We start from the raw sequence: 15,168 nt of genomic DNA, 5'->3' as shown, positions 1-15,168 counted from the left end.
AATCTGCAAAAATTTCAACAATTCTGTGTTTTTCTGTCAATATGGGGTGCTATGTGTACATTAATGAGGAAAAAAAAAAGAACTTAAATGATTTTTAAATGGCTGCAATATAACAAAGAGTGAAAAATTTAAGGGGGTCTGAATACTTTCCGTACCCACTGTACATATATATATATATATATATATATACATTATAGACTTTTCATTAAGACGCTAAAGACTCATATCAAATTTTGGAAATTCGTAATTACCTCTTTGTCTTTGAATGCAGTTTAGATATTGTAATTTGACTCATTTGTGGCTGTGTTTGGACAGACTTTGCATAACTCAAAGTGTCAAAGTGTACATAACTAGATTTGTCATTTTAATGCATGTGATTGGCTGTGCTGATTTCTGAGCACAGTACTCAGCCTGACTCTGTGCTGAACGCCGGCTGTTTAAGTGGCCTCACTCATGTCAAGAGCCGCCGCTCGCCGTGCTGCCCCAGGTGGGCGGAGACTTGATTCGCAAACGGCCTCCGTTGAGCGCTTGTGCTGCTCTAATGGTCTCTCCGATGCTCTGATCTACAATTACAAGAGAGAGACAGACAGACAGAGAGACATCTGTGCATCAAAGAGCGGTCTGTCAAAAACTAAGTGCTTAATGTGAAGAAAAAGTGCCCTTTTTGGTTCAGAAATATGAATGTGTTTGATAAAAGAAGCTTGTGCTTTATTAGGATGTTTTGCATGTAACTAGTGATCTTAACCGATTCCCCCGTGCCCATGTCATTAACTCCTCACCTGTCGTCATGCTCACCTGTCTAATGCGTTTCTAATGAGACGTGCTTAAACTAATGGAGCTTGATGACTGCGGCAGACAGCGGGTGACACAATGAGAGGTGAGAGGTGAAGAGGCAAAGAGATAATAGCCGTGCACCAAAATACAGTATTTTAAAGGGATAGCTCAGCTAAAACTAAACATTCGGTCCTGCATTATTCACCCACATGTCATTACAACCCTCTATGAATTTCATTATTGCATGAGGCATTCTATTCATCAAATAATCCTGAAAAATCCTGGTTCTAAAAGATCATGTGACACTAAAGACTGGAGTAATGATGCTGAAAATTCAGCTTTGATCACAGCAATAAATTACATTTGAACAGACATTCACATAGAAACCCGTTATGTGAAATTGTAATAATATTTCACAATGTTGCCATCAAATCAGTCATTTATGAGGCTGTGCGACATCTAGGATGCTGCTCATGTACGCAGTAGACAGCAGGGCCGTTCATTCGGTTAGGAACAGAGATAACATCTGTGTATGTCTGTGTTGTGCTACTGTTTACAGCACTGAACACTTCATGCTTTTGTTCAAACAGTCTTCCATTGTGAATTTTCTGGCGAAAACAGAGATCTTACAGATGATTTAGTTGAGAGTCTTGTCATGTCGCCAAACTGCGTTTCTGCAGCAGATCAACTTGCAGCACAGTTGACTGGCAGACAGAGCGAACCGCTGTGTACAGTAACTTCAGACTTCATCTGATCCTCAGCCAAACTTCACAACATCAAAGTCATGATGGAAAATAAATGTTCGGAATTTGCATTTCCGACTCCATGAAGGCAGTTTCGGCTGTGGAGAGCACTTTAATCAGAGCTGTGATATCGCTCTCCAATATTGTGATATAAATCCGAACTAAATGCAACATAATTGCCATAAAAATGCATTAAACTTACAATAAAAGCTATGCAAATTTTAATCTGTGAATACATCATTCGGGGAGCCAACTGGTGATTCATCCTTTCTCCTGTTAGCATTACTTGCTTGAAAATCACTTTTAATCAGGATGCTTTGTTTAAAGCAATAGTTCACCCACAAAAGAAAATGTGCAAAAAATGTCCTTACCCTCAGGCCATCCAAGATGTAAATGAGTTTGTTTCTTCATCAGATTTGGAGAAATGTAGCGTTACATCACTTGCTCACCAATGCAGTGAATGGGTGCCGTCAGAACGAATCCAGACAGCTAATATGAAAACATCACAAAAATCCACAAGTAATCCACACCGCTGCAGTCCGTCAGTTAACATCTGTGAAGACAAAAGCTGTGTGTTTGTAATAAACAAATCCATCATTAAGACGTTTTTAACTTCAATCCGTTGCTTCTGGACAAAATAGTCCAAAATCCATAATAATGCTTCCTCCAGTGAAAAAGTGGAAAATCTGCACAGATCAAGCGCCGTTTACAAGCCAAAAGAGTCAATAACAAACAAACAAACAAAAAAAAAACACAATTTGTTGAGTCAACTTAAAATAATTTTTTACCCTGCTACCTTAAAAAAAATTAAGTGAAGTCAACTCAAATAAGTGTAGTCAACTTGAAATGTTAAGTTGTACTAAATCACAACTATTTGAGTTGACTAAAACGTTGGTTTGTTAAACTTAAAAAGCTAGGCTTGTTACCCAGCTGCCTTAAATTTTAAGTTGAATAAACTCAAATATATAAGTTGTCACTTAGTACAACTTAACATTTCAAGTTGACTACACTTTTTTTGATTTGACTGAACTTAACATTTTAAAGGCAGCCAGGTAACAAATTATTTTAAGTTGACTCAATAAATAGTTTTGTAGCTCTAAACAAATATGTGGGTGTATTTTGATGGACTTTTTCATTTGAGGAAGCATCATTATGCATTATGACTCATATTTTTTTTTAAGTTACAGTGTCTTAAAATGTCTTAGTAATGGAATTGTTAATTGCAAAAATGCTGCTTTTGGCTTCCCAAGACGTTAACTGATGGAGTGGAGTGGTGTGGATTACTTTTGGTTTATTGTGATGTTTTTATCAGCTGTTTGGACTCTCATTCTGACGGCACCCATTCACTGCAGAGGATCCATTGGTGAGCAGTTGATGCAGTGATACATTTCTTCAGATCTGTTCCCATGTAGAAACGCTCATCTACATCTTGGACAACTGATAAGTTATCAGTATCTTTTTTGTTTTCTTGAAGTGTATAAAGACAATATTCTTGTTAAGTATTAGTACAGACCATTTCGCTAGATGTAAACATACTGGTCCCCGATACACTTCCTGTTTCTTTTTTTTTTTTACTTTACACAAACATCACAAAAAAATACAACCAGCATAACATTTGACTGGATGAAAATGTTACATTAGCACCTTTAAGATGTATTTGTATATGTGAAATACAAAAAAAATAAAAAACAAAAAAACAGGAAGCGCTTCTGGACCAGTGTTGTTTACATCTAGCGAAATGGTCTATATAAAGTATAGCATATCATAAACAAAATGAATGATTATCAATGCATGAATGAAACTGACAATTTCAGGCATGGTTTTTCTATCATTTTGCAGAGATCACTCGAGTGACACTAATCTTCACTCACATTGCATATGCTCATTTGCATGAGTATTGCCTGATTTTTTGTTGTTTATAACCCTCATGTAGCGAGCACATCATCCCACTGCTGCGATGGGTCTCTAAAAGCAGATTTTAGTGGCTGGTGCGGAGATTTTTTTTTTTTTTTTTTTCCGCCACAGAACTCCACCAGAACTGGCATCTTGATGGTGAAAAAGGTGCAATCAAAAGGTATCTTGAACACAAGAGGGTTTTGCAGAATCACTGAGCCTTACAGTAGATGGCATGAGCAGGTCACCTTACCAGAGAGAGAGAGAGAGGGAGAGAGCTTGTCATCTTCAGCTGGATTTCTGCTGGATTTTCTCTTTGATAACTGAGGTAAATCCTCCAGCAGACTCTAATGGAGTGAGCAAACCTTAGATAAAGACTCACTCTCTCTTCTCCATCTTTGTCATGCCATATTTCTCTCTATTTTTGCCGCTGAGTCCTTGGACAAAAGAGGAGGACAGGAAAAATATGAAAGGATTACAGCTTTTTCCTTCCTTTAGAGAAGGATGTGAAAATAACACAAACACACTGTCATTAGAGCACTGTGTGTGTGTTTTCAAACCTACACTCCTGGAGTGTGATTCAGTGATTCACACAGTTATTCTTTTGAACAGATTCTATTTATTTTGTCAAACCGTTTGACACAGGATTTATAAATCAGCCGATTGCAAGGCAACGCTGTTCTGGTATTCCTCAAACATTCTCGGTTGAGTTTGATCCAAACCCCTAAATATTTCAAATATATAAATGCAGGCCTACTTACTTTAGCAATTCATTCTTGAATTTGAACCACTTAACACACAGACTCCATTCAAACTTTCAAATGTACATAAACAGAACGTTCAGCGTTCCAAATGTATTGGGCAGCGACGATGTCATTTGTAATATTTGTGTATTTGCATAGTGAATTGTGATTGGTCTGGTCTTTCCGTTCTATTTACAGACTGTGTCATCTTGTGTGTTGATTACAGCTGAAAAATAATAAGACACATGCTAAATGTGTCACCATAACATCACAATAACAAGTGTTCTGATGCAGAATGTCAGTATTCTTAAATTAAAACTTGCAACTTAAAAATGTACTCTATTTGATTGTCTTCATGCAAGGCAGCGATTTCTTTTAAAAATGATAGTTTATCAGAAAAACTGAGTGCACAATAATGAAAATAATATTAAAATAGTTTATTCTGGTCCTTGAATCTGAGTGCTGCTGTGAAAGTCCAACAGCACTACTTCATGTTTTTATCACTCTGCTCGTATTGGCTTATTCACCATGGTAAAATTAATGAATAATGAATTTAATAAAACAGTATAACACAAAATACATTACTGCCAAAGTGTTCCCAACAGGGAGTGTTCTCAGAATGTTCTGGCAAGGTTTTCTTAAAGCTATGCGCAAACATTTTAACGTCAACAGAACTTTAAGACTGTTTTCAACAGAAACAGTCTTTAAAAATGTTTGCAAAACGTTGCAAATACATCATTCATGGAACATTAATACATTATGGCTGTGTCCAGCTGCCTTGCTGCCTCGCTGTACTATCAGGCAATGACTTCAATGGCTGCGATGGGAACTCTAGAAACTGTTTTGGACAGACTTCAGAGGCAGCATAACATGAAGTCATTGGTAGGTTACCTAACGGTTACGTTGTATATTTTGTAAAAGAACTTATGTCTTAAACAGTTATGTATAAATTATTTCATAATACATTAAGACCTCAATGTCATTGTCACTGGAGGTCTGTGCATCAGAAAAGATGGCAGAGAATGGCATTTTTTGCAGAAAAAATTATTGCAGAACAGGTCATTGTTATCAGTGGCTGTTTCATTATTATTGGTAGAATATTGTAAATATCATTCTTATTTACTACTCATTTGAACCCTTTTAACATTTTTGTAAAATACTATTATTACAAACAATATTATTTATTACACTTTTTACACTATTACTATTCATAAAGTATATCATGGTCAAGATCTCATCTATTATATAAAGTAACAAGTCTAATTTCACCAGAATATCTTTATTTATATAGCCTATATGACGCACAAGCACAGGATTGTGGGAAATCGAAGGCAGCGAAGGATACATCTATGCTACCTTCAAAATTCGATCAGAAGAAGGTATCTCTGGAGACAGGAAGTGAAGCAGAATTTGGATTTGGATGTGCACTGATGCCTTCCTGCCTTGAAATGCTGCCTCCGAAGGCAGCATTTTAGAGCTTTCGGATGCAGCCTTTGTTTCAGAATATTGTTTGCAAAATTATAAATATTGTTTGCAAAATTATAAAATTGGAACGTTCCCTTAATGGTTTCTGTTAAATTTTCATAACCAAGCCAAAACAAACAAACAAACAAACAAACAAACAAAAAAACGTTTTAAACATTTTAAAAAGTGACATTTTAAGTGTTTATAGAACAATTAGAGGATTTATAACTTAATGAGAACATTAGCATAAAATACCTATGGAAATTAGAATGTTTTGTAGTGCTAATCAATGTAAATAATTATATAATAATTAATAACCACACATTTTACAGAAATAGTGCTAAAGGATTAACATTTGTCATCGCGCTCATTGTTTTGGTTAGAAAGCGTTACATCCGGTCAGGTGGTTACACACCGTCTAGCCCGCGAAAATTCAAATTTTCAAATTCAAATTTTCCATTTCCCTGCAACCGAAAATTACACTTGTTAACGGAGCTCCATTGGAAATGATTAATTCCGGTTTGTCGTTCGGAGATGTTTTTCTGCTTCAGTCTGTGTATTCAGTGGCGGAGATTTCAATCTATATGAGTGAGTCGTTTGAATTATTCATTCACCTTGATTAGTTCGAAAACTGATTCACTCAGGAACGGAACGTCGCTAGTGTGTGTCGGTTGGCGTTTCAACGGTTCTGCTGACTGGAATATTTGCTTTGGCGAAGCAAAACCGAACAAACAACTCGCAAAACTATGTCTAACATGTAAGTTATTAATTTCTTATTTATCGAATTGTGATATAAAGGCGATATTTGCAATTATGTTGTTTGTTAGCCTACTTCAGGAACTTGTCAGAGCTTGTAATGCTTTGCTTCACTAGCTTGTATAATATCAGGAGTAAAACTCTTAATTATATTGTTAGCAACGAATTGTAACAAACAATACAACATTAAGCTATATAAAAACAATGTTTTTTAAAATGAAAAATGCAGTGCTTTTGTGAATACATTTGAGCAATTCAAAGGAATCATTTCTTTGAATCGATTTATATGAGTGAATCGCCTACACTGGTTTGCTGAAATAATTCGACTTTTTCAAGGCTATGATTTAAACTTAGAGGAAAATTACTGTGTATAAACATACATACACACATTCACACAGTGCTTATTTGTAATTCTCTCTCTGTCTTCAGCACACACACACACACACACACACACACACACACACACACACACACAGAGTCTATCTGATGTGATCTAGTATTCTCTCTCATTCCGCCTGCAGACTTCTACAGTATAAATAATGGAGCAGACAGAACACACTTTCCCATTCAGACCTCTGCAAAATCCTTACACAACACGCTGTCGCACACATGCAGCTGCATGGCTTCAAATCAGCCTCTTTTTTTAATTTCCAAATGCTAAAACACAGTAAGAGTTCTTTCTCCCATCAGCACTGTGTTTGTAGACTGCTGTCGAGTGTAAAAACTACTGTCACTCACACCAAATAAATCAATATAATCTCAAAAAACAACAACCGCAGTGTGTTTGTCGAAGTTCCAGCTCCATCATTCGGTGAACTCCATCATGCTGTGAACTGAAAATCAGATTGTGTGGTTCATGTAAAGGCTGTGTAGAGTTATATGTGTTGGGTAGGGTTTGTGATTTGGAAAGTTTAACCTCGTAATATAAAATTCAGACTTTATTTCTTGCAATTCAGAATTTATCTCCCAATTTTGATCATCCTGCAGTTCTGACTTTTTCCCCCCTCAGAATTGTTAGTTTATTGTTGCAATTCAAATTTTTTTATGCAAAGTCTTATAATTCAAACTAACTTTATCAGAATTATGAGTTTATTACAAAATTAATTTTATTTAACACAGTTCAGTTTGTATCTCCCAATTTTGAGTTGCATTTTGTGGCTTGAACTTTCTCAGAATTGAGTTTATAACATGCAATTCTTATTTTCGGCGTTGTAACATAGGAAACAGTAATTTGTTTGATTACTCGTTACTGAAAAAATAACGCCGTTAGTAACGCCGTTTATTTATAACGCCGTTATTCCCATCACTGGTTGTGGGTGTATATCTTGCAGTTCAAACTTTGTTACTGAGAATTGCAAGATTTTATTGGTTGCAGTTCAGAATTTTGGCTATATCGTGCAACTTTGAGTTAATATTTAAACATCTGAACTTACTTTCTCAGAATTGTGAGTTGTCTTGCAATTCTGAGTTGATTTCTTACAAATTGTGAGTTAACATTTTGCAGTTTGAACTTTTTTCTTCAAAATTGCATATAAATGTGTAATTCAAATTTTATTTATAAGTTGATATCTTGCCTTTTTTTTATTTAATACCTTGAAATTCAAATATGAAGTTTATATCTTGCCATTTGACATTTCTTACTCAAAATTGCAAGTTTATAACAAAATTCAGATTTTATTTCTTAATCTTGCAATTTTGAGTTAATATTTTGCAGTAATTTGAAAAAATTGCGAGATTATGACGCACAGTGACTTTATTTCTCGTAATTCAGAATTCTTCTGGAATCTGCAGATTCCATTTCAGAATCAGAGAATCAGAATCAGAATCAGAATTAGCTTTATTCGCCAGGTGTGCGCAAACACACAAGGAATTTGCTGTTTTTTTTTAAGGTGCTCCTGGTACATACATGGATACATACGTATCTGACATGAGAACAGAGAAAACATTTAAATAAAAGAAAAACGAAATAAATAATAATATGTATGAATCTGGAACAGAAGATTTTTGTACAGATTTGTGCATTATTTACTTTATATACAGCTGTATAAATAAAGAGATGTGCATATGTATTTACATAATAATACTACAGAAAGAGACAATAATTAGAAATTGAGAAAAAAAATACAGAAATGTTCAGTAAGAGTTCTTTCTCCCATCAGCACTGTGTTTGTAGACTGCTGTCGAGTGTAAAAACTACTGTCACTCACACCAAATAAATCAATATAATCTCAAAAAACAACAACCGCAGTGTGTTTGTCGAAGTTCCAGCTCCATCATTCGGTGAACTCCATCATGCTGTGAACTGAAAATCAGATTGTGTGGTTCATGTAAAGGCTGTGTAGAGTTATATGTGTTGGGTAGGGTTTGTGATTTGGAAAGTTTAACCTCGTAATATAAAATTCAGACTTTATTTCTTGCAATTCAGAATTTATCTCCCAATTTTGATCATCCTGCAGTTCTGACTTTTTCCCCCCTCAGAATTGTTAGTTTATTGTTGCAATTCAAATTTTTTTATGCAAAGTCTTATAATTCAAACTAACTTTATCAGAATTATGAGTTTATTACAAAATTAATTTTATTTAACACAGTTCAGTTTGTATCTCCCAATTTTGAGTTGCATTTTGTGGCTTGAACTTTCTCAGAATTGAGTTTATAACATGCAATTCTTATTTTATTTCTCGCAATTCTGGGTTTATTCCTCGCAATTCTGAGGTAATATCGTACAGTTTTGACTGTTTCTCAGAATTGTTAGTTTATGTCTTGCAATTAGAACTTTCTTACTCAAAAGTTTGGGTATATCTGAGTTTATATGGCATATTTCTATGCTTTCTCAGAATTGCGAGTTTATAACACAAATTCAGATTTTGTTCCTTGCAATTCTGTTTTTATATTTCACAAATCAAACTTTCATCACGTAGTTCTAATTTTGTTTACTGCAGTTAAATCTTTTTTTTTAGTTAACATCTCACAGTTTTAACTTACTTTCTCAGAATTGTGACATGCTATTTTTTGTTTGTTTGTTTGTTTCTATACCAAGTTCTGTCCCTCACAACTTTGAGTTAACACACACAGTTCAAACTTTTTTTCTGAGAGTTGTGGGCAGTGTTGGGCACGTACCTTTAAAAAAGTAATTAGTTATAGTTACTAGTTACTTCTCACAAATAGTAACTGAGTTAGTAACTGAGTTACATCATTATAAAAGTAACTAATTACCAGGCAAAGTAACTATTGCGTTACTTAAAAAAAAATCTAATTTAATATAACTATAAAATAAATATAAAACATTGTACACTAATCTACACTATTTTAATGTTGTTGTGGGCAGTGTTGGGAATGTTACTTTGAAAAGTAATTAGTTATAGTTACTAGTTACTTCTCACAAATAGTAACTGAGTTAGTAACAGAGTTACATCATTATAAAAGTAACTAATTACCAGGGAAAGTAACTATTGTGTTGCTTTTTTTAAAAAAAAAAAAAAAAAATGTAAATATATTAAATAACTTGGATGACCCCAATATTAAATAGTTAAATGAATGAAATTTTAATGAAATTAATTACATTTTTAGTTTACTCACCAGACTAATATTAAATATCTGATATAATATTATAATTATAATTAGCATTCAACTTTAGCCATTAGAACTTTAGTAATTAGAATAACCATGTGTGAATGCATGTTTGTCATGTTGACGGAACTTAGGACTGGTGGTGATATTGTTTGTAATTTAGTGTTTCTATGAACGTCTTATTACTACCACGAATTCTACTATTAATAACAATATTAAACACACTTAGGTTTAATGAGCTGCTGGGTTCATGAATATTAATCACATTGTCTGCGTTCGCTTGAACTGATTTGCTGAAATCAAAACAGGGAAGATAATAGGTGAGCGCCAGCCAATGAGATTGCTGTTTGCACATTAGTTCCGCCTACTACCGGAGAAACCAGCAGTTCTTAAAAGCTGAAGTATTCCAAAGGAGCTCCGTTGTTTTGAGAGGAAAATACAACAAGGAATATCGTTTACACGTAGCACGTCAATTCTGCATGGTATAAGACTCTGTCGCTCTGTATCTTTCTTTGGGTGTGTGAGACAAAGTGACGGCTAGTCGTGTGCCTTCACACTAGAGTTTACAGCTCTTCAAATACAGGTACGCTGCGCATCCATTCAGATGAACTGAAAAATAAAATTATAATAATATTATAATAAATGATAGTAACACCGTATTTTATTGGCAGTAATGGTAACGGCGTTGTAACATAGGAAACAGTAATTTGTTTGATTACTTGTTACTGAAAAAATAACGCCGTTAGTAACGCCGTTTATTTATAACGCCGTTATTCCCATCACTGGTTGTGGGTGTATATCTTGCAGTTCAAACTTTGTTACTGAGAATTGCAAGATTTTATTGGTTGCAGTTCAGAATTTTGGCTATATCGTGCAACTTTGAGTTAATATTTAAACATCTGAACTTACTTTCTCAGAATTGTGAGTTGTCTTGCAATTCTGAGTTGATTTCTTACAAATTGTGAGTTAACATTTTGCAGTTTGAACTTTTTTCTTCAAAATTGCATATAAATGTGTAATTCAAATTTTATTTATAAGTTGATATCTTGCCTTTTTTTTATTTAATACCTTGAAATTCAAATATGAAGTTTATATCTTGCCATTTGACATTTCTTACTCAAAATTGCAAGTTTATAACAAAATTCAGATTTTATTTCTTAATCTTGCAATTTTGAGTTAATATTTTGCAGTAATTTGAAAAAATTGCGAGATTATGACGCACAGTGACTTTATTTCTCGTAATTCAGAATTCTTCTGGAATCTGCAGATTCCATTTCAGAATCAGAGAATCAGAATCAGAATCAGAATTAGCTTTATTCGCCAGGTGTGCGCAAACACACAAGGAATTTGCTGTTTTTTTTTAAGGTGCTCCTGGTACATACATGGATACATACGTATCTGACATGAGAACAGAGAAAACATTTAAATAAAAGAAAAACGAAATAAATAATAATATGTATGAATCTGGAACAGAAGATTTTTGTACAGATTTGTGCATTATTTACTTTATATACAGCTGTATAAATAAAGAGATGTGCATATGTATTTACATAATAATACTACAGAAAGAGACAATAATTAGAAATTGAGAAAAAAAATACAGAAATGAATTGCAGAACACAGGTAGTGATTTATGTTTGAACAGCATAAATCACTACCTGTATAACATAAATCACTACCATATTCATACTAATGTACAAAATCACATATTACATTCACAAAAAGATTACTTCTCTCAGCCCTTTTTGTCCATGATATTAAGATTGGCCATCGGTAGCACTGGGAGAAATCCTGGTGGCCTAACGACTGATTTAGCTTTCTGCCCCACTCATTTCATTTATTTATTTACTTCTTAAAAGTCACAATTGCCTTATTTTTTAATCAATTTCATAGATTGGAGCTTGCTGTATTGTGAATATTATTCATCAGACAGTTGGCAGACTGTCAGACTTTTAGGATCTTATGGGTTTGTTTTATTTGTCAGAAACGTTTAAGTGCTTTGGCGGAGACTGATATGATTGTGTTGATAATTTAGTTGTGTAATAACAGAATCAAAGGTGCATAAAAGCACAAGCTCTGCTCAGGACGAGTGAGGTGAAGCTGATGTACGGCAGAAGATAAATGATGTTGAGATGAACTGTGCTGTGAAGCGTCTCTCTGTCTCTCTCTGTGTCTCAGGTGCGTTTGCTGGTGGAGTTGGTTTGGCCTCTGTTCCTGTTCTTCATTCTCGTGGCGGTCAGATCCACCAATCAGCCCGTTTATAAAAACCAGTGTGAGTATTGCTCAACTTCAGTCGTTTCCAGAATCCTCTTTCTCTGTGGGAAACTTTCTTTGAGCCACTTCTCAGCTTCAACTTCTTTTCTTTGAACTGTAATTTTTTTTGTCAGAAAATTAGTAGGTTTGTGAGGTGAGAAGCAGCATAGGAATGATAAAATACTGTTAAAACATTAGTTACACACCTAATGCACATCATTTCCACATAATTTTGTTGCATTAGAGGTAAATAAGCTTCCTGTGTTTGTCAGGAATTGAAAAAGAAAAAAATCATTGTGGTGATGCATCAAAATTATTATTTTTTTTACTAAAAACAACAAAAATGGAAAACCAAAAAAATAACCATTAAAAATAACGTTTATTTAACAGATGATTCATAATCAGATTTATTTAACAATCAGTGCTTAAACTGTATGTAAGCCTTTAAATTGTAAATAATTTAGTTTTTATGTCTATATTTTAATTATATAATTATGTTTCTACTCCAATTAATTGTTCAAATAAAATAAATTAAACTTTTACGTGGTGGCTGTAATAATTTGTTTACAGATTTAAGTCTCTAATAAAGACAAGTAAAAACAAGTAAAAACATAAGTTAGTGTGTATATATATATATATATATATATATATGTACACATGTCGGTCAATTAGAAAGTCAAAATGAAAGTCAGAGAAATCAAATATTTTCAGATGCTGAAATTTTGTTGCTACTGCTACTACTAAATTGGCATTATTATTATGATTTACAAGTGCAGTTCATGAAGCTGCAGACAGTAATTGTGAATGATTGTTTCCTCTCAGGTCACTACCCCAATAAGCCCCTCCCATCGGCAGGTGTGTTGCCATGGCTACAGGGCATGTTTTGCAACATACAGAACCCGTGTGTCAGTTTCCCCACACCTGGTGAAGCACCTGGACAGGTGAACAACTTCGACAACTCCACGTGAGTGTCACATCAACAGATCAATCACACCGTTCCCTGTCATTAATCAGGATTCATTGTGTTAGGTAGCATACATATATCAACACAATAAATCTCAAATAAATAAATAAATGTGGACCCAACATATATGAAGCATAATAATTTTAATTAAAATTACTGCTATATATTTATTTATTTATTTAAATAATTCATTAAACAGTATGTTGAATTCTGTATAAATTAATTTATTACTTGTTTATTATTGATGTATGTTTAATGGTATCTTTTTGTTGTTGTTGTTTTATAGTGATTCTCAAAATAAATGTAGACTCAACAACATATAGGAAGCATTCTAATTTAATTCAAATTTCTAAGTTGTTTAATCATTAAATTGCTTAAATGTTTTTCTTAATTGATTAAATAGTATTTAAAACTCAATGTAAACTTAATTTATTAAAGTATATGAAATAATCTTGTAAATATGTTTAATAGAATCATAAATATATTTACACATTGAATCTCTAAATAAATGGAGATCTAACATAGTTGAAGCCTAATAGAGTTATATTTAAAAAAAAAAAAAAAAAATAATAATAATATATATATATATATATATATATATATATAAATACGTAGTCATTTAAATACCACCCCCCCTTCCTTATGCACATTTCATGCAAGTTTCTTTTATTAGCATATATTAAATAGTACTTTAAATATTTGGTTTAATGGTATCATGATGTATTTGCATAATGCATCTCCAAATAAATTATTGAAGCGTAATAATTAAATTAAAATCTTTAAATTGCTTGATTTAAATATTTATATATTTAAATATAAATAACAAAAAAAAAAAATAGTATATTTAATTCCATGTAAACTTAATTTAGTAAAATATATTAAAATATATTTATGGCACATTTTAACATGAAGTTGTTAAGCATACATGCAACTTTGTTTAAAAATCCTCTGTAAATCCTCTCTAAATCCTCTCTAAAGTGTCACAAAGGTTTTGGTTGAAGTTCAGTCGCTCCTGGCAGATCCTGCTCTCCTCAGCAGTGTTAAACTGATCTCTGATGATATCGGCCGGTGGACGTCCGTCCTGCAGAATGCCAATCCAGCCGCAGGTAAATCCCCAGCTTTACTTTTCAGAATGTGCTGATGTTTAACATAACATTTTAGTGTATTTTTTTTCTGCTGATCTGGTTTTGCTGGTTACTGTTCAGTTTTGAGGACCAACTAGACCAACTCAAATCATCGCAGACCAGTGTAGACTGGTTTAAGCTGTTTTTTAATTGATACACAGCTTCCTATTTAGGTCGGACTGCTGTCATTAACGCTTCAGAGATCCCAGTTCGGCTGTTTTTCCAACAAACTCATAAACGCATGAAATACTCAACAGCATTTCCCCAGCATGACGCTCTTGCGTTGTGAGTAATCAAACGTGGGCTTTTGAGAGTCATTATTAGATCATCAACATCATCATCAACCTTCATAATGTCTTTAAAATAGACATAAAAACAGAGGCAAATGAGTCAGTTATTGACTTATTACAGTAAGAGTTTAGATCTCTCAAATTCATGCGCATCAGATGTACATTTTAAGTGAAAAATATGCCATTGAACTATTAAAATTACTATTTAATATACATTTAATATTCTTTATTTAAAAAAATTGAATGCATATATGATATGCATACATTTAATTCAATTAAATGAAATGATTTAGATAGGAAAACATACATTTGTCTTATCATAAGTTCAGTTATTTTGTTTTCTATATATAATTTTGAGTTTAGTTTCGAAGCAACTTAGATTCACTTCATTATCCAGATATTATTTTTTAGATAGAATATGAGTCTAAAATACGATCAATAGGCATTTATTTATATATAATTTATTTACATTTATTTATTTTAATTTAAATATAACATTATTTTGCTTTCATTTACTTTTTTATATTTTTTGTTTTTATTATTTGTTTTTATATTCATTATTGGGTTTATGAATTTTTGATATTTGTTTGTTTTTTG

The 15,168-nt window shown here is 33.1% G+C and overlaps 1 protein-coding gene across 2 annotated transcripts in view; it reads left to right on the top strand.

The window, feature by feature from the left end:
- The window catches only part of LOC127168227 (phospholipid-transporting ATPase ABCA1), a 183,456-nt gene that overhangs the window by 18,910 nt on the left and 149,378 nt on the right, over positions 1 to 15,168 (top strand). For both annotated transcript variants that reach the window (XM_051114869.1, XM_051114870.1), the window contains exons 3-5: positions 12,119 to 12,212; positions 13,016 to 13,157; positions 14,136 to 14,263. In XM_051114869.1, coding sequence (XP_050970826.1) covers positions 12,119 to 12,212; positions 13,016 to 13,157; positions 14,136 to 14,263 — 364 coding nt within the window. The remainder of the gene's footprint in view (positions 1 to 12,118; positions 12,213 to 13,015; positions 13,158 to 14,135; positions 14,264 to 15,168) is intronic.

This window comes from Labeo rohita, chromosome 7 (assembly GCF_022985175.1).
Source record: "Labeo rohita strain BAU-BD-2019 chromosome 7, IGBB_LRoh.1.0, whole genome shotgun sequence".
Classification (NCBI taxonomy): Eukaryota; Metazoa; Chordata; class Actinopteri; order Cypriniformes; family Cyprinidae; genus Labeo; species Labeo rohita.
The sequence above is the reverse complement of the archived record's forward strand: the minus strand, read 5'-3'. Positions and strand labels throughout refer to the sequence as shown.